This window comes from Watersipora subatra, chromosome 11 (genome assembly GCF_963576615.1).
Source record: "Watersipora subatra chromosome 11, tzWatSuba1.1, whole genome shotgun sequence".
NCBI classification, from domain to species: domain Eukaryota; kingdom Metazoa; phylum Bryozoa; class Gymnolaemata; order Cheilostomatida; family Watersiporidae; genus Watersipora; species Watersipora subatra.
The window spans coordinates 6,315,342-6,343,235 of record NC_088718.1 but is presented as its reverse complement, the minus strand read 5'-3'; the positions used below and the strand labels follow the sequence as shown (position 1 = coordinate 6,343,235).

General features: G+C 41.3%; 1 protein-coding gene across 1 annotated transcript; it reads right to left on the bottom strand.

Moving 5' to 3' along the window:
* Positions 1 to 136: 136 nt before the first annotated feature.
* LOC137408226 (cathepsin L-like) lies at positions 137 to 26,930 on the bottom strand. Its single transcript, XM_068094655.1, has 8 exons — positions 26,791 to 26,930; positions 25,576 to 25,766; positions 23,789 to 23,928; positions 22,922 to 23,110; positions 16,132 to 16,279; positions 14,167 to 14,370; positions 13,265 to 13,370; positions 137 to 445 (listed from the first exon to the last, which is right to left on the bottom strand). The coding sequence occupies exons 2-8, from the start codon at positions 25,733 to 25,735 to the stop codon at positions 346 to 348; spliced, it is 1,047 nt and encodes a 348-aa protein (XP_067950756.1). The 5' UTR covers positions 25,736 to 25,766; positions 26,791 to 26,930; the 3' UTR covers positions 137 to 345.
* Positions 26,931 to 27,894: the final 964 nt, after the last annotated feature.

The following is a 27,894-nucleotide window of genomic DNA, read 5'->3' as shown; positions in this document are numbered from 1 at the left end:
ATCATAAAGAAAATGTTTTTATAGTTGAAAATGTTTACCGAACACTTACTATCAGCCAACCAGATGAGAGATACTTGAACGGGAAGGGTCAGAATAAAGGTCAACATTCTTAGGCTAGCAATGTGAGAAGAATGTGTAGAATATGTATGTTTATTTAAGACATAAAATTCGTGCGGAAGTTATTATATTCATTCATAACGTATATAAAGAATAGTGTTACAAAAAGGGTAAGATATGCAAAAAGTGCAAAATGCTTTACAACTCAGAATTCTTTAAAACTCAGAATCTATCATTTCATCAAATCATTTTAAATTTGTGGTTGGTGAACTATTTTTTCAAAGTTGTCTAAACAAGAGGATACCCAGCGTCAGTGGCAATACCACACTGGTTGCCTTTGTTTCTTGACATCATAATGTAGCCATCCATTCCCCAGCTTGTTCCCCAACTGCAAGAAAATGGAACAAAATTTCAAAAGGTCAGATAATGAAATCAATTTTTCAAAGCATATAAAGTTCAGTGATGATATTTTCAAGCTCATATCTTCATATCTTACATATCCATAAAACTCAATATATCATTATTAAAGTACTTATGGAGTAACTGTTAATATCATTCATAGTGGGAGGGCTCTGTCATCCACCCACATTACTTTCTTGTCGATACTTTGAAAGACGTTTACATAAATTTACGTAAATTTACATATGTAATGTAAATTTTTTTCATTTCAATTAACTGAAAGTATTACAACAGTTCATTTGTTATTTTCAAAATCTTGTTTAGAATGCATATTACATAATTACATATTACATCGTTCTTGCTATTTCTTCCATTAATATCAGATTCTCTTTATATTGTTTGATTTTTACCCAGGTTGTCAGTACAGCAGTTAATGAATAACAATATACTTATTACATCATTCAAGATATAAAATACATATACATTGGGTTTGCGAATAGTATGTTGTACAACCAAGGACAAGGTTTGGTTATGCTTAGTAGAATCAAATTCTGCATGACTGAAGCTGCTTGGCTGCAAGCTTACACGCTTTGATTAGTTAAATTCCTTTTTTCGTATGAAACTTTTGATGTTAAAATAACATTTCGGTTATCATGCAGCCACCTCTTAATTAAATTGTCTAAATAACTGGCCAAAAGGCACAATTTCAAGGTTAGTTTAAGCTAGGTCCAAATAAAAATTGGTTGTTTTTTAAAGCAGATAGAATTTTCAAGTTAGACTTGGAGACCGCTGTACATAATAAAACAATGAGACACAGCTTCTTGATTTATTATATGCAGTCACTTGTATTAATATTCTGAATAGACACGCTGCGATATTGCCTGAACTGTTGAATTGATTCTCAAACAATTTTAGTTAGTTGGCTTTATAAAATGAATTCAATATAGTTTAGCATGGTCTTTCGGATTGAAAGGGATTTGAGTTGTACATATTGTAAAGGATCAGACTCCGGTAGCTGAGTCAGCTTTACGTCCTAACAAGGGAGTCGCAACCTGGGCTACTGGCTGACCTTGTCCGAGGCCTGATTGACCTGCCTGTGGCGGTCAAGTCAGTCCAAGACAAGAATCTAGTAGTCAGGCTTGCTCTGAAACCAAACCCCCGGCCTGCCTCTGGATCTCTATCCCAGGCTAGTCTGGATCCACTAATGGCTGGTCTTAAGACTGGATCTCTAGTGCCATGGCACACCTGATCGAGTCTAGACAAGGCCGTGGATCGCCTCCTAGCCTTCTTAGAGTCACCCTGGCAGTACCGTCTGTTGGTTGCACTGAGTCTGCTTATACAATCGGTGAGCCAACCAGGCAGGCGTCAATAGAAGCAGTTCGTATGAGTATATAGCAGTTTATTATCGATATCTTTAATACAAGTATGCACAAGTATGAGTGGAATCAAGCACACCTCTGCCTGCCTACCGCGCTGGCTTATATAGCCAGCGCCTATCGTTTAACTCCGCCTACTGATCTATTTATAGCACAAAGGAATTGCCAGATACAACATGATGGTTATGTAACAAAAAGGCAGTTCAGTAATACAAGGGCAGTTCAGTTATATAATAAAAAGGCAGTTCAGTAATACAAGGGCAGTTCAGTTATATAATAAAAGGGCAGTTCAGTAATACAAGGGCAGTTCAGTGATACAGTTATATAATAATAAAAAGGCAGTTCAAGCATGCAATAAGGGAAGTTCGAGAGGTTCGGCCAAACGACAGTGCGGATATATATGTGAGTGCAGTAATTAGTACACAGGCATGTCCCGGTCCTCCACACTCTCCCCCCCAATTGTTCGGCCAGGGGTGAACAATTAAGTGAACTCAGTGGAAACGCCGCGCTTGTGTTCTCAACCTCTGAGCTTCTACCCGGCATTCCTCGGCCATCCGGATATAACGTCGGTATTGGTCCTCTTCTCTTCCCGCTCTACGGTTGTACTCTTCTCGCCGGGCCCGTGTGTTCTCGATGGCCCTGGTTACCCTGTTGCTGGTAGGTTCCTTGGTCTTGCCATCGGCTTCGGTGTATACCCCAGCGATGTCATCCGCATTGATGTGGATCTCCAGGGCAGTCTCGCTTTCTCCCGCTATCTCTGCCCCAGCTCCCTTAGGCGGTATGTTTATTTTCGGATTGATGAGTCTTGCTTCCCTCCGTTTTACTCTTGGGATTACGTACCCTCGAGACAAAGGCCTTTGGACCCGCTCCTCTCTTCCTTCGGTGGCTCGGCATCGGTTTAAATGGACGCGGAGGTCGGCTGGTCCGTCTCTCCTGTTGTCCTGGAGGGTCTCCGGTTCAGTACACCCCCTTTCTTCTGGTGACTCTGTCCTGGGTCGTTTTTGCCCCATCCCTCTACCTCGTACCCACCCGTTCCCATCCTTTATGGGAAGGCAGGTTCCAAACGGGGGGTACTCTGTCCATTTCATGTATGTACAAAAATCGGTGTACCACTCCTGATCTACTTGGTATACAATAGTAGGGTGTAGTCCGGAATCCTTGGCCTTCTTTTGATGCTTGTATATACTAAAGAATGATGATGAGTTTTTCTGACATTTGCACCAGTAGCGCCAAAAGTGTTGCCGAATATGTCTCCTTACTACCCTACCGTCCTTGTTTTTGAAACCACAGAGTCTGCACTCTCCCTTCTGGCGGTCTTCCGCGGCCTCCATCCTTGCGTAGGAAGTGGGGGAGTACCAGATATCCTCGGCTACTCCGTCGAGGGTCTCTCGGCTTTTTCTTCTCTCGGGCGGTCCGTTCACTTTTTTCTGATCGATCGGAATCGTTGTTAGTTTTATCGAGCAGTCTTGTACTGGTCCTGGTCGCGGTTGAGTATTCAGTCGGTGCCTCTGGCTAGTCTCTAGCGGAGGGCCACCCTGGAGTGGTTTACCTCTGCTCCTGACTTGGGAACTCTGGCCCTCAGAAGTTTGCCTGGCCTGTTTTGGCTTGGCTTTGTCCTGGGGCGCCCTGTTCCCTATCATTTGCACCATCCTGGTAGTGGTTATCGCCGGTTCTACTGGCCTCGCTCCCTTATAGGCAATGGGTGCGATATTTTCCTTGGTTATACTATTCCCAGGTAGTTTTACCTGATCGACGTCTTGGTTTCCTGCCGTTATCTCAGTTCCTTCCAAGATCTCGTCCAATTCTGTTAATAATACCTGCAGTTCTGGATCCCCGATGGCGTTGGTTTCATCTGGAGTTGGTCTCATATTCGTGATATAGGTTTGTGGAGAGAGCTGGTTCTTCGTTAGTGCGCAACGGTTGAAGTGACTGGAGGCTGTCTCAGTTTCATAAGATGGCCGCTTTCCGGTCCTACCGTGCTCTCGTTCCTGAATTGTTCTATCGTTCGGAGTCGGCTGTCGAAGGCCTTCATTGCCGGATGGTTCTTCTCCTGTTTGGTTTTCTTCGTCTGCCTCCGTCTCTGTCCCCTTTCCCGGGATATTTCGGCCAGGTATGACTGTATCTGGTTGCCCTCCTCCGTGGCGGCTTGCGGCCATCATTTCTTCTAGTTCGGCAACCGACTCTTTTAGAATTGTATATTGAGACATCAGTTCTAAGTTCGTCCTCAGACCTTCCCTCTCTATCAAGGTCTCCAGTTGTTCCACCATAGCTTTGGTAGACTGATACCGTTCCCTGAGTTCGGCCTGTCTTTCTCTGGCTTCCGGTCCTTCTTCTTCAGGGTCGATTTGGTGGCACACAGTCTCGCCGTATCTGATAGGAGGGCCCGCCATTCGCCGTGGTCTCCCGTCTCGTCTTTCTCCCATACCATTTTCTGTTCTCCTGGGTTCTGTGTTTATTCGCACCTCTTCTTCAGCTGGTGCTGGTGTAGAAACTTCGGGTTGGGGCGGATCCCTTTGTTCGGTGACCCCGGAGTCGGAGGCCTCGTCGACTGTGGTATTATCTGTCTCTCCTTCCGTCAACTCTTGTCCGGGGGGCTCCACCGGGGTTTCGGAACAGGGCCCGAGACTTGGTTCCTCTGGTTCCGCGTTGGTTATACCGGTTTGCTCTGTTGCCTCCCTAACCCCTCCGTTGGGATCGTGACTGCCCGAGGCAGACTCTCTTTCTCTGGCCAGGACCTCCAGAAGTCGTCTCCTGAACGTGTCACTGTCCATATCCGGGGGAGGTTCCATCCTCTCCTGCCGTGTTAACGGGGGAGGCTCCCTTCCAGTGTACTCTACTGCGGGCAGTATCTCCCCTAACTCTTCCAGCCTCCTCTCTCTTCGTCCAGTGGCACCCCTCATGTTTGGCCTCCTGGAGGGTTCCTTAGTGGCCGGGGCCCGCCCATCGGCCTCTGGACACGCGTAGTATGGTTTTAATCTCTCTTCGTTCTGTACTGAGATTTGTCCTTGTCTCTCTACTTGGTACGTATGGTTGGGATTACACCTAGTGACTGTATAGGGTCCCACATATTTGGGCTGTAACTTGGGGTTTTCTCCACGTCTACGTCTCTTGTTGACCAGCAGCACCAAGTCACCGGTCCCAAACGATGGGGGCTCTTCGTCATCCTCCACCCGGATCTTCATTTGGCGGTCTCGGAGAATTTCATACGTTTCCTCCAGCCGGCTGGCCAGTTCCAGTACGTAGGGCTGTACCGCCTGGCCAGTGACTGTAACGGGGTCTGAGAGCTGGTCTGGCAATCGCAGTTCCCTGCCCATCATCATGTAATTCGCGGTTTCTCCCGTGGCGGAGTGGGGAGTGCCCCGGAAAGCCCTCATTATCTGTGGCAGCAACAAGTCCCACTCTGTAGGCCCACGGCGCAGGAGCAAGGCTCTCAAGGAATCTCCCAAGCTCCGATTGTTTCTTTCTACAATGCCATTCCCTTGGGGGTGGTATGGCGTAGTCCGTGTTTTGTCTACGTTCCATAGACTACATAATTCTCCCATGAGTTTAGACTCAAATTGAGCCCCTTGGTCGGAGTGTAATTCCTCGGGTAGGCCAAAATAACAGAACACCCTTTCGTCCAGGGTTGTGGCTACCACCGGGGCAGTTGCCTCCGGGATCGCTATTGCATCCTGCCATCTGGAGAAATGGTCGCTAATCACTAGGATCCACTTGTTCCCTCGGTTAGTCACTGGCATTGGTCCCACCAGGTCGACCGCTAGCTTCTGCCATGGTCGCCCGGCGTACAATCGGTGTCTGCTCCTAGTTGCGTGATTCCCGCCGGTTTTTGCCACTTGACAGATCTCACACGTCTTGACGAGTCGTCTCACATCGGCATTCAGTCCCGGCCAATACCAATTGAGTAGTAACCTTTTTACCGTCTTGTGAACCCCCGCGTGGGCAAGCCTGTGCGTGTCCCACATTACCCGGCTCCGGTCCGCCCGAGGACATAGGGTACACCATCTGGGGTGGCCGTCCGTCGTTAGTCTGACCTCCAGGACGCCGTTTGGGGATAACCTCAGAGCCTCCCGTCTCTTGTGTAGGACCCGGAGCTCGTTACTCCCTAGAGTCAGCTCCTCCTCTGGTAGCTCCTGATCATTTTTTACTGCCCAGTACATCCTGGCCACAGCTTGTGTCCCTTCCATTTGGCTCTGTACCAGCTGTCGAAAATTTCGGTCTCCTGGTAGTTTAATTGCGGCCACGGTGTCGGACTCTCCTTCCAGCAATGCCTGTTTGCTAGGGCCCCCGTCTCGCTCTTCTATTCGGATACACTGTCGACAATCGTTTGGGCAGACCTGTCGACTCAAGCCGTCGGCATTCCCGTGCTTGACCCCTGCTCGGTGTTCCAGTAGGTACGAGAATTCTGACAAAATCTCCAGCCACCGAGCTACTTGAGCCGACGGCTCCCTCCTCCTACACAGCCATCTCAGGGAGGCATGATCCGTGCGGAGCACAAACTGTTGACCATACAGGTAGGGCCGGAAGTGCTTGACGGCTTTTACTACTGCCAGGAGCTCTCGGCGCGTCACACAGTAATTTTGTTCGGCTGGGCTGAGGGTCTTGCTGTAGTATGCCACTACGGTCTCCCTGCCCCCCTGGTTCTGGGACAGGACGGCCCCCACTCCCACATTACTGGCATCGGTGTCCAGAGTATATTGACTCTTTGGGTTGGGGTACCCCAGCACCGGTGCCGAGATCAGGCCTTGTCGGAGGGTCTCGAATGCCTGCTGCTCTTCTGCTCCCCACCTCCAAGGCTTCCCTTTGCTAGTCAAGATCGTGAGTGGCTTGGCAATAGTGGCGTAATCTCGCAGGTACTGTCGGTAGTACCCCGTGGTCCCCAGGAAGGCCTGCAGTTCCTTTATATTTCGAGGGGTCTGCCATTCGGCCACTGCCTTTACCTTTTCCGGGTCCGTGGACACTCCCTCCGGGCTCACCACATGGCCAAGGTACCTCACTTTCCTTTGGAGGAGCTCACATTTAGAGGGCTTCAGTTTCAGCTGCGCGGCAGCGAGTCTCTGGAAGACCTCTCCCAAACGGGCCAAATGGGTCTCGAAGTCTGGAGCAATTACGATGATATCATCCAAGTATAGCAAGAGGGTTTTCCAATGGAGCCCGTGAAGTACAGACTCCATCAGTCTTTGGAAGGTGGCGGGTGCTGACGTCAATCCGAAGGGCAGCACCCTCCACTTCCACAACCCGCTTCTCGTGGCAAAGGCGGATTTCTCTTGAGCGTCCGGATCTAGCGGTACTTGCCAGTATCCACTGGTCAGATCCAACGTACTAAAAAATCGGCTTCCCGCCAGGGCGTCCAGGCTTTCATCAATCCTAGGGATGGGGTACGCATCCTGTTGGGTGACCGCATTCAGCTGTCGATAATCAATACAAAATCTCCATCCGCCATCCTTCTTCTTTACCATGACGACTGGGGAACTCCACGCCCCATTGGCAGGCTCGATCAAACCCTTTTCCAGTAGTTCCTGTACTTGTCTGTCCGCTTCTGCCTCCTTGAGAGGTCCCAACCGGTGGGGGGGTTGTCTGACCGGCCTGGCACCCTCCATCAGGGGTATGCTGTGGGCGATTCGGTCGGTCCTTCCTACGTCGCCATCATACTTGCTAAACACGTCCTGGTACCTGGTCAGAAGATGGGCCAGGCTCTGCTTCTCTCCTTCGTGCCGGCATCCTGGGAGGGCCTGCTGATATAGCTCAACCAGGTGACCCGGAACGGCTTCCCCCGTCCTTACAGTGGCACACCCCACTCCTGATTCGTCGAGGCTCCCGTGTTCCGGCCCAGACCAGAGATCCGTCTGTATGTCCTCTTCTTCCACAGCCGTGTATGAGCCAATGACGTGTCCGGCGCCCAACTCTATCGGTTGACGTCCGGGGTTCAGGCATCGTATGGTGACATCACCACCCTCTCCAGGCCTGTTCAGGCTGCATGCCACGGGTAGATGTGGATCAGAGCCCTCTATCAAGCCCATCGGCACGTAATTTCTGGCGGAGATCTTCCCCGTCACTCTTACCTCTGACAAGGGAGGGATAGTAACTTTCTTCCAGGCGTGAACGTTGGACACCATTATCCTCCCGTATTTGTCGGTGCAAGTAAGTTGCCTATTCCCTAGGGAAATGACGGGTCGGCCGAATTCAATCTGACACTTGTGGGAGATCAGGAAAGGCATACCCAGAATAGCGTCTTCGCTGATCTGGCTTACGAGAAAGTTCTCCTCTATAGCCACGTCCCTGATCCTTCCGGTTAGCCTTATCAGTCCATAAAACTGGAGCTTGCTACCATCTGCCATGAGTCCATACCGGTCATTCTCTTCTAACTGCACCCTCACTCGCTCCGGCATTCTGTCGAACACCTTTTTGGAGAGTAGGTTAGTGTTGCAGCCGGTGTCTATGAGGAACAGGAGGTCTTGCCTCTCTACCTTCCCCGGTAGGAAGTAGCTCGACCTATGGGGTTTTTCCAGAGCTCCAACTCTTGGCAACCCTTCCCCCGTTGTGGCGGTATCGAGCATCTCTTCCGATTTTTTCCTCCTCGGACGTCCCCTAGGCCTATCCGGTGGTGGACTCTTTTCGAGCTGGTCCTCCAGGCTTTCCTCGGGAGTAGCTGGCCTTGTGCTCTCCCCGTACCGGCCTGTCGGACCCGACACCGGACTCGTGGGTTGGCCTAGATTCCCTCCTTGGAGATGGCCGCCTCGGGTCGGCCCCTGTCTCGGGGGTTCGGCTTCATCCCAGCCCTTTTCGTCTCTGGGTCTATGGTACTCCGGTCTCTGGAGATGCTCCGCCATTGCTGGGTCCTCGTTCCATCCCGATCCGGTTGATACCGATCTCCTGAACGGATCAGCGCCGGTGGGGCCATCTCTCTCTGACCTAACCTGTCTAGGCTTATGGCGGGGTTCCATCTGGGTCGCAAGCTCCCTTCTTCCTGATCTGTACAGCGTTGGTCTCTCGAGAGCTTCAGTTACCCCTGAATCTGCTCTCTGTCCCGACCCTTGCTGTCCAGATCGCTCGGGGTGCTCGGCCCTAGTGGGACCTCCCTTCCGCCCTGGCCTTTCTGGTTCTCTGGTATGTCCATAAACTCTTCGTTTTTCGTCCAGTCTCTGGATCTGGTGGAGGTACTGCCGCTGCGCCTGTTTGGCCGCCCGCGGTGAGTCCCGGGGGCTCGCCTCGCGTCCCTCTTTCTCCTCGTCCAGTTCCCATAGACTTTGGTATGGGTTGTAGACGGGAATCGTTTCTACCGGGGGTCTCTTGACTGGTGCCGCCGTTTTAGTCGGATGCTGCCAACCCTCCGGATCAACTCCAGATTCCCTTTGACTTGTATTGTTACGTTGTCTGTGTTTTTCGTGTCCGGGTGCCCTTGTGCAGCCAGCAGGTAGACCTACTGCTGCGGGCCGTAGGCGTTTCCCTGGTCCTGCCTATAGGATGTCCTCTGATTTGCCTGCCTCCGCGGACAACTTCTCCTCTGGTGGCCTTCCTGGTTGCACCCCCAGCATCTCGCCATTTCCTTTTTCTTCGTCCCGCTTTCTGTAATAGACTGCGGTCGATGGATATACAATTTTAACTTGGCCACTTCTTTGGCTAGGTCCGTCACCGAGGTCAACAGCAGCTCGAGGGTATTCGGGGTAGTCCTAGCCACCACAATCGGCTCTTCGGGGCCCTGTTCTCCCTCGCCCTGTCCTGTCTCGTCTGGCTGGACCGCCCTGACGTCCGACCTGAAGGGTTGGGCTTGGTGAGACGCCATACTAGGTCGAACCTGTAAGTACTCGTTCCCTGCTCTCACGGCTGCCTCCAACGTAGGAGTAGGCACCGCTAGCAGATGTCGCTGCAAATACACATTGCCCAGCGTACTACAGAACGTGTCTACGGCCATCTCCTCTTTTAGGCGATCTGACATTTCCCCAAACGCGATGTCGGTCAGCTTCTCTATTTGGGTGGCGTGCTCAAATAGCGTTGCTTGCTGGTCCTTTTTTAGGCCCTGCAGTTTGGCTCTGGCTTCCTTGGGTGTCAGTCCAAACCTGGCCCGGAGGTTGTTAAATACGCCGTGTATGGTCTGCCCGTGTCCACAGTCCTTAGCCTGCCCTCGCAGTCTCTCTCGGATGTGTAACAGCGCGGACCCTGGCCCCCAGTCATTTGCAACGGCTACATCGTTGAACTGTCTGATGAAGGCCTCTACATCGCTATTCCCGTCATATTCTGGGGCTCTGAATGTTTCTCTTGGTGCAGGGGGTCCCTGTGTTCTCTGGTTGACGAGCAGTCTTTCCAAGACACCTGTCAGTCGCTCTAGACCTCCTAGTCCCTCCGTTCGGAGAGCTTCCGGTCTTTCCGCGCTGCGAGTCCGTCTGGTCATACCTGCGTCGTCTTTTTAGTCCCTGTTAGTCGTCCTGTTGTGGGTTAAGCAAATCCCACTGCTGCCACCAGTGTAAAGGATCAGACTCCGGTAGCTGAGTCAGCTTTACGTCCTAACAAGGGAGTCGCAACCTGGGCTACTGGCTGACCTTGTCCGAGGCCTGATTGACCTGCCTGTGGCGGTCAAGTCAGTCCAAGACAAGAATCTAGTAGTCAGGCTTGCTCTGAAACCAAACCCCCGGCCTGCCTCTGGATCTCTATCCCAGGCTAGTCTGGATCCACTAATGGCTGGTCTTAAGACTGGATCTCTAGTGCCATGGCACACCTGATCGAGTCTAGACAAGGCCGTGGATCGCCTCCTAGCCTTCTTAGAGTCACCCTGGCAGTACCGTCTGTTGGTTGCACTGAGTCTGCTTATACAATCGGTGAGCCAACCAGGCAGGCGTCAATAGAAGCAGTTCGTATGAGTATATAGCAGTTTATTATCGATATCTTTAATACAAGTATGCACAAGTATGAGTGGAATCAAGCACACCTCTGCCTGCCTACCGCGCTGGCTTATATAGCCAGCGCCTATCGTTTAACTCCGCCTACTGATCTATTTATAGCACAAAGGAATTGCCAGATACAACATGATGGTTATGTAACAAAAAGGCAGTTCAGTAATACAAGGGCAGTTCAGTTATATAATAAAAAGGCAGTTCAGTAATACAAGGGCAGTTCAGTTATATAATAAAAGGGCAGTTCAGTAATACAAGGGCAGTTCAGTGATACAGTTATATAATAATAAAAAGGCAGTTCAAGCATGCAATAAGGGAAGTTCGAGAGGTTCGGCCAAACGACAGTGCGGATATATATGTGAGTGCAGTAATTAGTACACAGGCATGTCCCGGTCCTCCACAATATAGTTTAGCATGGTCTTTCGGATTGAAAGGGATTTGAGTTGTACATATTTAGCTGTGATAACAAATCCAACCGACAAGCATTTACTAGTATATTTCCCAAGGATGCTAAGGTCATGAACTCGTCATACGCAATGAATGAGAAGCAAGATGGAAAGGGTTTGTCTCAGCTGATTGTAAAACTTTCTTTAAAAATTGAAAAGTCCACTATTGAAAAACCATCTTAAAAACTGAAGTATAAAATCTAAACACAGTTTTAGATTTGGTCAAGTTAACTTTGGACAAATTATTCATATTAGAAATGTCAAAGAATGTTAGCAATGCTAGCTTGAAAAACACTTGTGGGGAAACTTAACTTGACCAGGTCAAAGGTAGTATTTAAGTTCTATGACTGAGTTTTTTCAAAAATGTATTTTAGCTAGTTTTTCTTTCTATTCAAGGCATGATTATACAATTTAAAATAACTCTGAAACAAACTTTAGATAAGCTGTAACCACAACCTATCTATAATTTATGTAGACTTTCATCCAAATGTTCAAATAAAAATTTGAATTGCTTTAACTCAAATTAAAAATGGAATTCAATTGGAATTTAAGTTATTTTGAAACTAGGAATCTCAAACAGTAAATAATAGTAAATGTTAGATATTTCTACAACTAGAATTTCCACTGTCATACAGCCCACGACCAAAGTGATATTGGAAAAAAGAAAGGGTACTGATGGTTGAGAAATGCAATATTAGCAGTCAAATGGCACTGCAGTGCAATAGGATAACTGCAATGGTAGCTGTAATGTACTGGGTTTGGGTGTTATTGTATACAACAAACAGCAATAATGAAAGGAAAATATTATATGTTTATATCTCTCCCCCTGCAATAGGAAAAATGCAATATTGGCCAATATTAGAAGTAAAATGCACTGATATTATTAGAATAACCAATATTATTAATATAGTAATAGTATAAAACCAATGCACAATTTTGTCTACATTTCAAAACGTCATAGCTAACAATATCAAGAAGTGATATTTATATAGATTTTTAGAAAATCTATTTAAAAAAGTGTTTGGTCATGACAAACAGCAATAATGAAAGGAAAAGATTATATGTTCATATCTCTTCCGCTGCAATAGGAGAAATGCAATATTAGAGGTAAAATGCACTGATATTATTAGAATAACCAATATTATTAATATAGTAATACAGTAATAATAGAAAACCAATGAACAATTTTGTTTACATTTAAAATTGTCATAGCTAACAATATCAAGAAGTATCAAAAAGAATATCCAAACTTAGTAATAGTAACACAGTAATAATAGAAAACCAATGCACAATTTTGTAGCGATCTTTAACAGAAAGCAAGTATGAGCGTTCACGCGTCTGAAAGTTTTCTGTAAACTGGAGCAAAATAAAAAAAGGTTATCGTCATAAAGGGGCGTTGTAGTTCAGCCCTAGCTTGTACATAAGTTGTAAAGAATTTCGGCTAACGTTTTAAATAATGAAGCCTTCGGTGATTAGACAAAAAACATAAGCTGATAAACTGTGTACCACAATTTCGTACCTATAAATCGGTCAACGCCTCAAACGGTCTACGTTTATTGCAGAAACCTTCGAATAAATTCGATTACAAGTAAACAATGCCATAGACTGGTGAAATGTGCACGTTATTTTTTCGCGAAATGCGCACGACTTGATCGTTCTGTTCCCTGTTGACCGCCGTTTCAATTTCCGGTCTTAACTTTTATTAAATCAAGCTTTTCAAGCGTTTTGTGACAATTTTCGTCCTAATAAGTCTGTCTATTTGTGTATAATCCGATCAGATGGGTAAGTTTTTAGAGAATTTCGATAATTTACAAAGACTTGGTAACATATTTAAATAGGCCTATATGTGTTTTGTATCGTTATTATACTTTAACTAATCTACAAAACGATGGTTAAATTTGTTGATGAAATTTTCAAACAAGGGTTCTTCTCATTGTTGATGAATAATTTTCGTAAGTTGTGTGCACATGCATTTATCATAAAAAATCCCTAACTTCGCATCTGCTAGTTTGGTCGTGGGATTAAAATAACAGGGTTGAAGTTTTGAAATGAAAAATTAGTTTAGTCGTTGCTAATGTTTGATGAATAAAACCTGACGAACCTGTTTTTGACCAGCCAGTAGTCTTGTCCTTGGTAAGTTCCATAACCAACAACCAAAACAGCATGATCAAGATTGTATGAGCTGCAGTCAGTATCAGAATAGACTCCTAAAAAGTAGATTAGATCAACTATAGCATTGACTTAGAGTGTGTGAAGACAAACCACAGCAATTATTATATCTGATCCCAATATAGACTTGTCAGCCAGTTTAAATGACAAATGGTTGCTTTTTAGAAGAAAAAGGAGGGCATAACTCCAAACAGGTTTAATCTTTCAATTGATGTACAGTGTACAAATGCGAAGAGAAAGGAGCTAGCACGCATTTTCATTTAGTATCACTGATTCAAACTTGGTAAAGGTAGTTTGAATAGTGAGTCAATGCTATGCTATCAGAAGGTCTGTTGAATAGTAGCTGTGTGTTTACTAGTTTTTAATACAGCTACCATAAGGGTGTTAGCCTATTATATTCCTAAACATAAGTGTGTGGAAGACCAGCTAGCCAGATGACTCAGCAATCACAATGTGTATGATTCCCTCCAACACTCTCATACAAAAAGCTGTTAGACGAGTACATTGAATCATTGATAGATGTCATCATTCAAAGGGTTGCTAAAATTTACTCTCATTGCATTAGAAGATTCTTTGACTCAGGTTCGATGAATCAACTGGAAAGATTTTGCATGATATGCCCAAATGATACAAGTGCATTAAAACCATATTTTTGTTCACTATCTGCAGAGCCACTATTGAAAAAATAAGCATATTTAGCAATAAACAGGTTTCCTAAGGTGAGTGGCTAACGTGACCTGAGGTCATGTGTTGCAGATTTATGTTGCCCGTTGTTCACGACATATAATTTACGCCTTGAAATATCAAAGAGTTGTTTAAGGTATTTAAACTTACCTGAGCTATAGCTCATAAATGAGTCGTGAGCGGCATCAATTGCCACACTGACTGGACCAACATTGGCGACAGCAGACATGAGGGCAGCTTCATCACCTGAGCGGACGTTAACATATCCTGTGGCAGTAGCTCCAACATATTTAGGGTCAAACTTACAGGTACCCTGTTTAGCAGTGTACGGGTACGAAGCCTCTGTGTCTATACCTAAAAATGCATCTATGGTTTTACCACAGACAAAAGTTGGTCTTTTAGAAAACAGATCACAGAAAATACAAGCTTTGTTATAGGGGATTTACACGCTGATCTCTTTGTAAGTGCTCGGTGAATGCCTGGCATTGCACGAGCCATAACAAAAGGTTTTGCACAGAACAATTACTTTTAATCAACATATACAACATTTATCATTCGAAATTTTAAATGAAGGTGCTTGTTTATTATGGTGCGTGTGCAGCCAAAGTATAATTCAAATATTTGAAAGCGCAAAGTATATCTGAAATAGATTGTAGAAAAATGTTTCTACTTATACTACACATTTATTGAATAAATTTAAAACAGCCTATATCGAACGACTACACGATGACAGACAGGGTCTGTTGTCGTTCGACCACGAACGACAACAGACCCTTAGATTTATATACAGTGCACCCTCAGAATACGACTTTAATCTGTTCTAGGGTTGATATCGTATGGTGAAAAAATCACATGAATGGGTATAAAAACCATAGTAATTATATAATGCAAATGCCCCTTGGTAAAAATCATCAAAGTTTGTATAAGTACTGCACCTATTTAAAACTAGTAACAAAATAGTATGTTAACCTTAGTAACTATTGTTACCTACAGTAACTTTAGTATAATTTGGGTATTTACTGGTTATGATCTGCATTAAAATGTAACGTTACAAGTGCTCTGGTATCGTAGAGGGTTCTTACCTTCAAAACAGACGTACATATAACATAACTAAACAGACATACGTATAATATAACTTTGAATTCACTTTAAATAAGGCTAGATTACTAAACACACACACACGCACACACAAACACACACACACAAACACACAAACAAACACGCACAGACGCAAACACACGTAGAAGCGAACACGCAAACACACGAACACACGAACACACACACACACACATGAACCCCCGAACACACGAACACGCGAACACTCGAACACACAAACACACACTTAAAGTTAACTCTTAGTATGTATTTTTAATTATTTTACTAAACTTCAACTTTTTATCACTAAAAGTTTATCACCTATCAGTTTCCAGCTTCATTTTCAGTATAACCTTTAACCAATCTCATTAAAACATTTTTCAACCTAATTCGCCAAGAAAGCCCGAGCGATGCTGTTCTCGAACATGTTCTGTTAATACGTAATGAAGTGGATTTTTGTCAGCAGGTTAAAAGAAGTTGTCTGACAGCTAACCTTCTGTTTGAAGAGATTGCAACTCCGACTTTTATGCTGGTTTTAAAGAAAAGATGTTTCCGTTTTCCACCCAAGAAACTCTGAATTAAAAAAAATCGGTCATCGTGTCTCTTTCATGCGTTTTGAAAATTTTTTTGATGCACAGCACTTCAGCATCTACGTTATTTCTAGGTACGTAATAATCACACTTACTGCCAAATTTGATCTCGTGCAAAACTTTTGTTGAATTCATTGAGAAAAACTATTGTTTCACTTCGTAAGGTGAAAAAAAAGTATAACAAGGTAATTTTATTCTGAGGGTGCACCGTATATAGATTTCCAACTCCTTATCGATTCATTATAAAAGAATTTCCACTAACAGACTAACACACTATCCACTACTTGTTATTCTCGGCAAAGATAGAACTGGAAAACTAAAATTACTCAGCATTTATTATTTTGTCAACCATTTTTCCATGTAACTCAAACAATATGCTTTGTGTTTTAATTCTTCCTTCAATCAGTTAAATAATGGAATCAATACGTACCTTTATTACTTGTGATGTAACCAAAGGCCAACCCTACATTGCCCCCATTACAGCCGTCATTCTTCGTGGAACAGTCCACAAGATTCTGTTCACTGAGTGACACCAATTTCTTTGTCTTGGCATAGTGCTGCCCTTCCAAAGAGCCGGTCTACAAGATTAACATATAGCGGTGAAAGTAATACTATTAACTTAAAAATGTGGAGTCTTATCGTGTGAGTGTTCTATTAAAAGTATAATAACAAGCAACCAAATAAATAGAATTACAATATTAAGTTTATGAAACAAAAAATAATTGAAAGCCTTATTCTTACGTATTAAGGCATGATGACACCCACATGCACAGTAGCACTGCAGCTATTCGAGGCGCTGGGCCCACAGAAGTTGGTATAACTCAACAATGAAGACAACATTCATCATTTCATCAAAATTAGAAAAGTAAGTGAAGTTGTGACATCAATTTCTTTTAATGCTACTAAACGTTAAAATTTTAAGTACGTTTCTCGGGAGAATGTCTCATTTTGATGAAACTCTGTATTCAACTGCTTTTTGACCGGAAGCGACTTAAAATAATTATTGGTAATGCTAGACTGGTTTTCAAAAATCTAAGATTATAGTGAGAATCTTTTTTTACTGTATACTCATTATAATAAAATCCTGGGTGTACTATCAAGATAATAAATGTATCGAAAAGTGAATATACGTGTATTGATCCTATTTGAGACTGTATAATTTTGTCTTCAGCTGAATTGTTTAAACGGTAAAACTCTAGACCTCCAATGAGAACATAATAATATATTTTATGATAATCTTGTACTAGACATAATGTATAGCATATACTAATAAAACATAAACATGACCTAGTCAGTGTGCTGTAAACATAGCAAAAGTGTTAGTTAAAAAATTTGAGGTTGATTATTAGAACAGACTTCTAGATGATGCAGGAGCAAGACAACACATCACATAGTCACACATGTATGGTCTGAGTAAATACAAGCGGTTATATAGTGATGAAAATATACATGTAGAAGACTAACTAGCTTCTAATGAAAATAAGCATTTGATTATAAAGGTTTTTAATTGAGTAGCTTTGAAAAAGGGAGATGAAATGAAATATAAGCAGTAGTCAGACAGCAGTGGAATACTTGAACTGATGAAAAATCAATGACCATGGCAGAAAGCGTCAGCCATTACTAGCTTTAAAATAGATGTAAACTCATTTTGACAATAAAGAATACCTACCCTAATTAGAGGTGCATGTGAAGAGCATTATCATAGTGTCAATCTACATCATTAAACTAACTAGCCAGGTTATAGTATTAGTACTCGAATTCAGGAATTCTAACTTTTTGCCTGATGGTCTGGTGAGTTAATGTATTAAAGATTGGTTCATTCAGTGTTGTCATATGTCGGCGTTGACCTCTCGGTTATTATTTGTCGACTATATGCACCATAAATAAATGAGATCATCGATGCTACACGGATACTTTGGGAAAGATTTCAGGTGACAAACTTTCCCGATAGTTAGCTGAACATCCATGACAGCCTGTGCATAGCACACCACATTGGCGATGATGATTGGTTGTCATGGATTGCTCAATCCATATTTTATTTTGTGACAGTTGCTTCAGGACTAGTATTTTACCATTTCTCTGTCGCATTGTATAATGAAAATGCTATGACATTTTGCTGATGTAAACCCGGTTGGGTTTGTGATAGTGTGGACTTTTTTATCGCAGTCTATCACCGGAGTGTGTGATTAACATTGACATACTGTGATATAGTGTGAACCTTCACTGTCTATTGTGTAAAACTATGCACATACTAGCTGATAATTGGGTACATGTTGCTAAAATAAAATAAAAATGAAATTCATTTTTGGTACGCTAAAATATTTCACAAATTGTCTGACCTGCAGTACAAACTTGTTAAAATTTAAAGTGATCAATCAATTTGAAAGTCGCAGAAAGCAGCCAAAAGCTAATAACAATTTATCGCCTAGTTTACACGCAGCTTTAAGTAGATGAATGTAATGTCTATTCCATAAAATTATTTTTATTATAGCAGAAATTAACACAGGAGGTCAAATGAGAGTAAGGATATATGAAAGTGTAATATACTGATTGTAATATAGCAGGACAAATCATGGTTTTTAGGTGCTAATTGTGCTACAATAGCCAGCTTTACAGTTCTGCAACGGTTGGAGGGTGTTGATATCAGGAACTTAGGATTGTGTCTAAACTTGTTGCTTGAATACTCATGCTAAGACTACTTCCTGTAATTTATCACTGTGTTAGTTTAATGTGACAATAACCTGTTGCTTGAACTAAATGCTGATTAGCCCATTATTAATTGACACAACGCGATTCTCAGAGTAGCTCCACCCACTCGTCACGTGACCAAGTACCTAGTTGACCTCCGACACGCATAAACCGAAATGGCAGCTACACGAAGTTTACATTGTTTACCGAGTGATTTTAGTGAAAGCTTTTCACCGTATATTCCAACTCTTAGGCAACGAATTCAAGGAAGAAAGTATGCAAATGAAAGCTTCTTTGCATCAGTGAATGTGTTTGTTGAAAAAAATGATGAAGAAAGTACTGTAAAGGCGACAAAGTACCGGCCACAGCAAAAAAATGAGAAGCCGCATATTGTTCATATTTCAATCGGGCTTCATCAGGTCACTGATGCACACTGTTCTTGTAAAGCGGGGTAAATTAACTCTTTAATTCTTACAAAAATAAGTGTATGTTTTAATAATATTCATCATGACTGTCTCATTTTCGTTCCATGAGTTTGATCTATACCAGGTACAGCACCTGTCAAGATTAGTTCTGTACAGCAGTAATGTTAAAAATATACTAAAGATAAATAGCAATAACACTCTGTGCATTAATAATCTCTAACTATTTTTGATGCTAAGTTTTGGTAGTAAGACGAAAGGCACTTTCAGAATTATTTTGTAACCTTCCTACATAGTAATCAGTTTCAATGAGAAGTCGTTATTCACCAATACCAAATATGGCGATTCGACCTCGGAACAAAAATAAAATGAATAAAGCTATTGGTGCAAAACAGGGAAAACCCTGCCAAGGGTATGACGCTTGTGTTTAAAATAGATTGAAAAAGCGGCTAGGCAACTTCGATTATATTCTATAAGTTAAAACGTACCTTTGTACAAACAAACATGTGGTAATTTCCATTGATTTTGTTTGTATTCAGCTGATCGTGAGGACGCCCGCACGCTTTTATCCATCTCAAGCACTTTTCCAGTTTACTTTTCGGTTTTGGAAATGAAATAAATTTCACTCCCCCAGCTAGTCTTTCAGGATATCTACTTTCGGAGTCACAAAGACCCCATTGACATCGTTTCACCATTTTAAATCGTCAAATAAATGGTGAAAATAGAAGCAAAATTAACGCTCAAAATAACATTCACTATTGCTGCTTTGTCGGAGCTTGTCAGAGGTCATGGCGGTTAGCAACATCGGCTGCTAAGCCTCGTCGTATCTGGACGCTGATTGGTCAATAGTTTATCGGGTGGTTGGTTTGATTGACAGGTTGCGTCATGTCAATTGCACATTCACTGATTGGTCCATTATTAATTGCACATTCGCTGATTGGCTCATTATCAATTGTCTACTGTCTGATTAGTCCAGCATTAACTGCTCAGTCCCTATTATCAAAAAATATGACCATATAGAAAACATAAAATAAATTAAAATACTTCCACCGCAATATCTGGCTATCAACTATGCTTTTACTGCCCACAACAGTTGAAGAAAATTGTGGACCGTAAAGACTGGTACAATAACAATTAAGTCTTTTTTCATGTAAAATTTAAATAATTTTTTAATTGCAAGCTGATATCTCCATGTGGTTTGATGTCATTATCGGTAAGGTAATTTTCCAATCATTATTTACCCACTGTTTAGGGTAGGCCCAGCAAGGTAGTCTTTCTTCACAGGGCACCCACCGTATACGATCATCTCTTTGTATGTGCGGCTTATGCAACCATTTCTACTCCGGCATACTGAATTGGCCAACATGCCAATATTACCTACATAACATTTTCTATGTTTCCAAACAGCTGTAACCTAGTGAAACACTGCTATATGGTGCTGCAACGTCATCATGGTAACAGCAGTTTCACTTTCATTCTGTCATTATTCGGTATCACTGCTTGAAAGTGAAACACCCATGCCATGCATCATCTTTGTGCCATGGAGGTAGCCTTAGGACCAGTGGCGTCGAATAGTTCACAGCGGCATGCTTGCCCATAGGTCTTACTTTCCTGTTGCTTTATATGCAGAAATCTTTGTTGATGAAATGTCGTGATCTATTTGTTTTGTCCTTGACCTCTTAATGATGAACTTACACAAATTCTTTGTAGATCTTATCAGAAAGTATCGATATTTTTGTATCATTTGCGATTGTTTTTGATGTTTGAGGGGATCTGACTGCCAAGATGTTTTAGGATTAAAATCAATAAACTTGATCGGGATTACAAGGCTCAGATTAATCGAAAGAGTAATAATGACGTCTATAGTTGCAATTATTAACGAAATAACAGATATCAACTATCGCAATGATAACAACTAGTGATGTCATTATGCCCGTATTTTTCTTCAGAGCTTTTTCATCCCGATCTAGTTGTATCGATTTTAATCTTGAAACATTCTGGCAATTAGAACATCTCAAACATCAAAACAATCACAAATTATAAAAGATACAGACTATTTCTGATAAAATCTACAATAAAACTGTGCAAGTTCATTTTAATAGATACAACCTTAACATAAGGTGTCACACAACTTTCGCTCTACTATTATATCACTATATGGAAATATGATCTGATTCTCATCCTAGAATAGTGCTTTTGCGCTGATGCATCCTTGCATCTCTAGGCTATCGCTGTATGAAAACTTAGTAAATAGAAACTGCTCACACTTCCTTCAAGAGCTAATCTATTTTACTTTGTTTATATTAAAATACTATCAATTGGAGCCCATCCTCAGGTTACTGGAATCGTCTCATCCATAAGGAATGTTGCAAGCATAAAGTGTGTGTAGCTTCCTTGTTCCTTGTAAGGTTTCATAGCAATATAGGTCAGTAGGTCAAACACTGGCTCATCCTTTGTCAAACTCACGCAATTTAACTGGTCCAGAGGCTAATTTCTTCTTGAGCAGCCTGTCACTCACTTTCGTTTTGCTGATGCAATCTGCTGATGATGTTATGAGTGTTTTATTTTTATCTCACTATGCAAACTGATGCCATGAATTTAGCAGGTTTTACAATTAACTCATCAGAAAAGTGGGCTGATAGCTCGATTTTGTTAATGGTATGCTTTTGCTCTTTTGACCTATTTTATGCTAAACAAATTAGCACATGTAAATATGACTCTTGTTTGGCATGTAAAGTTGAAAAAGTTCAGTCGCAGAATTACCAGACATTATCTCTGTAGACCAATATCTCTATAATAAAGCTGAAGTTACTTTTTCAGTTTGCTTGTATTACCCTCTCAACTAATCATAGTATAGTTTTATCTGCAATATCAGTTTTAGTCAAAGTTATAACCAACTAGATACATATCTAGCAGGGCTGTTGTAAGTTTGAGAAAGATTTCTAACTAGTGAGTGCATTAATACAAGAGAATAAATAAAGTTTTATCTGCAATATCAGTATATCTAGAACTAACATAATACACCTGTGGTTCATATAGGCTACAATATGCTAAGCATGATTTCAGATATGTGTTGGTTGATCCAGTAACTTCAGGAATAAAACAAGAAACTTGTTGCATCAATATGGACTCCAATTTTTGCAACTAACCTGGTCTAACATTGTCACTAAGTTCTACCCTGTGATATCTATAAGCAAGGGATAAATACAACATGACATGATTTCATTCAGTTCTTGCTAACAATATAATGCTCACAGACTTGTTGCCTTTTAGTCAAAGCTATAATCAACTACACAGAGGTCTAGCAGGATCGGTGTAAGTTTGGGGGAGATTTCTAACTAGTGAGTGTATTTACACAAGATGTGAGAGATGTTTATATTAAAGCTTACTTCAACTTTATACCTTGCAGCAAGTAAGTATATTCAACCCTTTTTGTGAGTAACAAGAGTTGAAGCATTAACATCAGTTGTCCACCGTTTGAATTTTCATTATGAATATTTTATATAAATCTAAGTGTGTGTTTGTTGGTCTGTAGTATGTCCAGTTATAGCTATAAAATGCTGTGAAACTTGTTAGTGTTAGCACCAAAAAACCGCTTCATATTGGAATTTTACTCAAAAACACCAGTTTTACAAACAGGCGTTTTAACCACTACACTATGAGGCCATACTGCCATTGTATAGAATAATTGCAGATATAGCTATTACACCTGCCAATCTTTATGAATGCACGGGACTGCCAGTATACTAGAAAAAAATAACATGCCCAGATTTTCCCAAAATGCTGTAAACATGTGTATATGTAGCTTAGACTTAATTAAACTTACACCAAACACAGAAATAAATGAACACCTTCATTAAAACGTTAGAATGGCAAATGTTGTATATGCTGATTAAAAATAAATTAGTAACTTACAAAAACGTTTTTATTACTCGTGCAACGCCAAGCATTCAGCTAGTATTTCTATAAAAATGCTGGATATGTCAACTTACTGTATTGAATGTTTACTTACTAGTTCTTACTAGATGCTGTATGATAGCACCTACTCTGCATGTCAAACCATTCTCATTACACAAGTTCAGAGAGTTGACTCTAAAATAGTTTACTTACTGTACTGAAGGCCCAGCAAGAACCGCAATGTCCCTGATTTTTGACCCCTGTGACATATCCCTTGGATCTCCAATCAACTGTCACCGGAAGAGAGCTAGCAGCTGCAGGAGGAAGGTAAGTGGAAGCAGAACTTGTGTAGTTTTTTGGCATCCTATAGCCATTCAACTTCATCCGTACTTCAAAAATATCCTAAAAGAACACATCACTGCTAGTTAATCACATGACCAATGGCTCCTGATGCATCAAGGGTAACGGCACTTACTATTTTATACTTAGCAAAAATATGTAACTAATTTGGGTCATGACTAGTTTATGATGACCAAAACTTTGAACATTTTATGGTTGACATGGTCTGCAACAGCATCTAGCCTTCCATTCTTGTTTACAGGAATCAGGTGATTTACTGTACACATCTATGATGTTAGTCGACAAAATCCACTAAGCTGCCTATTTGAAATATTAGTTTGACAAGTGATACCGTAAGTTAGACTACCTCTGATACAATACTACATAATAACTCGTTTGTTCTCTTTGTTCATTGATTGTTAACATGAGAGAAAACTTCTATCTTAGTTTTGCTATGAATAAAACCTAAGTACAATGGTTTATAATTGCTTTATGATATATTCACTGATCTAATACCATAATATGTTAAAAAAGGTCTTTACTGAGCACTTTGTACATTTTTTCCAAACTACATGTTAGCAAAAAAGACAAAGATGGACTTTTCAAGATAAACTTGCTAAAATTGACATTACAACAGAAATAACTTTTACTAAATAATGGTTTAAAAGTTTTTCACACTGAATTTTTAATATATTATGTTTTAGTTCGGTAGAATTAATAAATATGTTACAACTACTGTACCATATCAGAGTACTGGTTTAGTCCCATTGAGTAGGTATGGAGTCCTTTTACTTGTTCTGTGTTGTGACGCACAATATTTTCATAGTTCTTGGAGAACTTTTGAAAGCGAGACTGCTCTTCATCCTCACTGTATGACTTACCTGTAGGTTTGATATGATAAATAGGTCAGTATGAGAGGAAAGGAACATTAGGGCAATAAGTAGGTCAGCATTGCTGCCTTCATACAGACCTATAGTAGTTGCCTAACAAAGGTGTTCAATAACAAGGCAGGTTATTACAGATTTTATTTTTATTATCACAAAGATCAGAGAAGTAAATATTGACATACCTTTGTATTAAAAACAAAACCACAAAAAATAATAAAAACTTTTATTCTATATATATATATATATATATATATATATATATATATATAGATATATATATATATGTATATATATATATATATAAGATGGCGTTAGGGGACTCAAAAGTGTACAGCAGACAGTGAAGGAGGAAGAGCAAAGCATCAAAGACTATGCAGCCTCTATGGCTACTTCAGATAAGTTGCTAGCTGAATTTCAATCGGCTGCTCTTACAATGGACCTTCACCCTGATGATGAGGAAATTGACTGGCACACGAAACCTCTTCATAGTGCTTACCACTGACAAATATCTAAGGTTGGCGATCTTCACCAGACATATATGCTACAGGAACTGCATACACTGAGCAGCATAATCATGTCGCAGGTGTTGGGTATAGAAGTCTATGTGACGAGTATGGCCTTAATAAACCACAACACTGGTGGGAAGCTCCTGGTAAGGTCAATGAAAATGATCGCGCTAAGATCCTCTGGGACTCCTACATCTGGACTGACAAGCATGTCCTAGCAAACCACCCAGATATAGTGGTGGTGGACAAGAAGAACAAGAGAGCTACTATAATAGATGTCGCAGTACCCAATGACTACAATATAGCCAGCAAAGAAAAAGAAAAGGTAGAGAAATATCTCCCTCTTGGAGAAGAGATTGAAAAATGCTGGAATGTGAGAACAACTGTAATCCCAGTAGTCATTGGGGCACTGGGCGCAATAACACCGGCGCATAAAATGTGGCTTGCCCAAATACCAACAACAATCAACTAAGGTGAGTTGCAGAAAAGTGCGCTATTGGGAACAGCTAAGATCTTGAGGCGAGTGCTCAAACTCCCAGGTCTCTGGTAGGAGACCCGAGTTAAAGCAGAATTTACCACCCATACGGGGTATCTGGGGTGAGGAAACAATTTTATATATATATATATATATATCTTTATGTATAGATAGGACAATATACAGAAGACTAAACATATAGGCCTGTGTGTATAGGCCTATACATGTGTATATATAAAGGTGTGCTTGTTGTGACAAAGACAATGCATATTACACCTGTAAACACCGTTAAACTGCTTCACAGGCTGGTGAAAGCACCAATTCACATTAATGCTTTAGTGACTACACAGGACAATGTTTTCTTTAGGATGAATTATATAAATCTCCATTCATGATAATAGCTTCAGTGGTTGGCTATTAATTAATGGAGTTAGGGATTTAAGGCTATTTTTATAAATGTTTTAGAGTGCTGTTTAATCACAACTGTAGGCTTATGTTTCTATTGAATTTCATTGTCCTACAGATGAATTAAGCAAATAAAATACGAGATACAAACACTAACACACATCGACTAGTACTGAAACATCTGCCTGTCTAGCGACCATCGCTAAATCAATCAATACAGTTATGTATCCTATGTTCAAATGTAGGTGAACTCACCATACTGTCTTTTGAACAAATCCCACTGAGCGAGCACATTGTCTTGAGAAAGTTTACCGGCAGAGCTGAAGTCAAGTGAAGGTTGCAGTTCATACCATTTTATAGCAGGGCTGGCTTGTACTGCTAGGATTGTTAGTAACAGGAAAACTAGGCACTGCATAGCTTTTCCTTGAGGTCTGATTGGCTACTGACTGTAAAGAGACATACCATAAATAGGTGGTAGTATTAATACAACATGTTTTATTTAATGCTATAGAAAATGAGGTAACATAATATAGTTTATTATATCCTAATCAGGTCACCAGACAAAACAATGAAAATAACCCAGCAGGTTAAAAAAATTTATAAATCTGAAATTTTATTGTAGAACGAATATGGTTCCCATAACAGGAGTGCACCTACATGAAGTTCTAACTCTACCCCAAGTATCTATTTATAGTTTATGCTGTTTGAAGATGCCGAAATGAAGAAAATCGATATTCATTTATGAGAATGTTGTACTAGGTGAAAACTTTAGTAAAATTAAAACGGTATGGTTCTAACGCAGATAGGTGATCATGGTTCTCCCTACTTCCTATAACCATGACTTTTCTTGGCTGGTTTCAACAGCGGTTTGCCATTGCCTTCTATTGAATGGTTTTTTATTGAGATGGAATTTCTAGGTAGCTGACCATTGGCTAGCAGACGAGCTCCTCAACTCTTTGTCATGTTTTGTTTTTAGTCTTGTAGGGTTGCTTTGCCCACTCTTCAGCTATGCTGGAGCGCAGATGGTGGAGCCGGTTTAGTCACCGATGAACCGGCTTGACGCAGAAACAATTGTGGTTGGATGCCCTTCCTAATACCACAAAAGGTCCCTATGGGATTTGAACCACTGACCTACTGATTATATGCCTCCCTAAACACTGGATCACAGCTACTCCTTGATATGGTCAATCAAGGAACCTCTGAACTAACACTGCTATTCATAATATAATTTCTCATATTCCGAGACTCTATATTGTATAAAGTAGTGTACAAAAGCAAAACTGTAGCAAAAAACATAAACTGTATAAAAGGAATTTTGAAACTACGATGATATTAAACGTAGTACCCACATTTACATGTACAATATATTAGCATCAGCTGGTATATTACTGGACTCCAATATACAAGGTACCAATTCTCAAAAAGCAAGCAGAACTAAAGCAGTCAGCTGCCAGCGCTTATGAGACCTACCTTAGCAAAAGTTCAATCAATACTGAAGTTCCTCGTTGGTAAACTAGACTATAAAATGAGTTTATATAGCCTTGCTTTGATGAAAAGAACATGCAATAGCCTGAGATTAATGTGCTGGTGAGTGTATGAGAGTGAGCTACCCTCAAATGTGTAATCTACAAAATACAAAACCGTGGCAACTGTCTTTACTTCCTCGTTGCTTACAAAGTAACATAAAGATAGCATTGTTTACACATGCAAAAGAGACCAGCTAATTTGAGTGGCTTGGCTCTATTATGCACTCAGTTAACAATAGATGGTGTCACTAGATATCGTCTTACTTATTTGTACTGCAGAGTTTCATCTAAAGAGTAAATAGTAAAACTCAAATTGAAGATAAACTTCCACTAAATTTTAATAGATTTTATTAGAAAGTATTGGTATCTTTCTGTTATTTGATTAGCCATTTTATACAAAACTTGATCGTAGTTAAAACGCTCGAAGAAAAATACATGCTAAAATGACATCACTACTTGCCCGGCTGCCTGTCTTCAAGTTGCTGCATTGCGTGTCTTTAATCTGTCTGTCTTTTTGCAAAATGTTTTCGTCTATAATAGTATTTTCGCTTAAATCTTAAAATTTTAGCTGCTGTCACGTTTTTTTACTTTATTCTTAAAACATTCTGGCAGTCAGATCACCTCAGACATCAAAAACAATCACAAATGGTAGAAAAATACCGATACTTTCTGATAAAATCCACTAAAATTTTGGGTAAGGTCACCTTTAACTATCGATGAGGACACAATACTTCAATTATACATAGGTATGTGATGGTCATTAATATAACTGCACAATTTTACTAAAATTTAAAATTACTCTAAAGTGTTGGGGAAGTCAGCGCTGACTAGCCACTTGTGAGAGGGTTTTGCATACAATTTGTCTTACACGAAGTGAGTAATTTGAATGTTTCTTTAGTTTTTAGTTGATGATTTTATTATAGAAATTTCAGTAGCTCTAGCCTGAGCTTGTAATTGATGTTCTACCTTCACACTAGCAATATTACTACGATATCTCAATTCTAACAGTTTCAATGCTTGTTTGCATCTTGTTTTATGAAACCGATCA

Excerpts from the sequence above, each read along its gene's own strand:
- LOC137408226 (XM_068094655.1), bottom strand. The coding sequence starts at position 25,735 with ATGCAGTGCCTAGTTTTCCTGTTACTAACAATCCTAGCAGTACAAGCC. Across the intron at positions 14,371-16,131 it reads TTACATCACAAGTAATAAAG|GTATAGACACAGAGGCTTCG; the intron begins GTACGTATTGAT and ends ATGCATTTTTAG. Across the intron at positions 446-13,264 it reads TACTGGCTGGTCAAAAACAG|TTGGGGAACAAGCTGGGGAA; the intron begins GTTCGTCAGGTT and ends ATTTTCTTGCAG.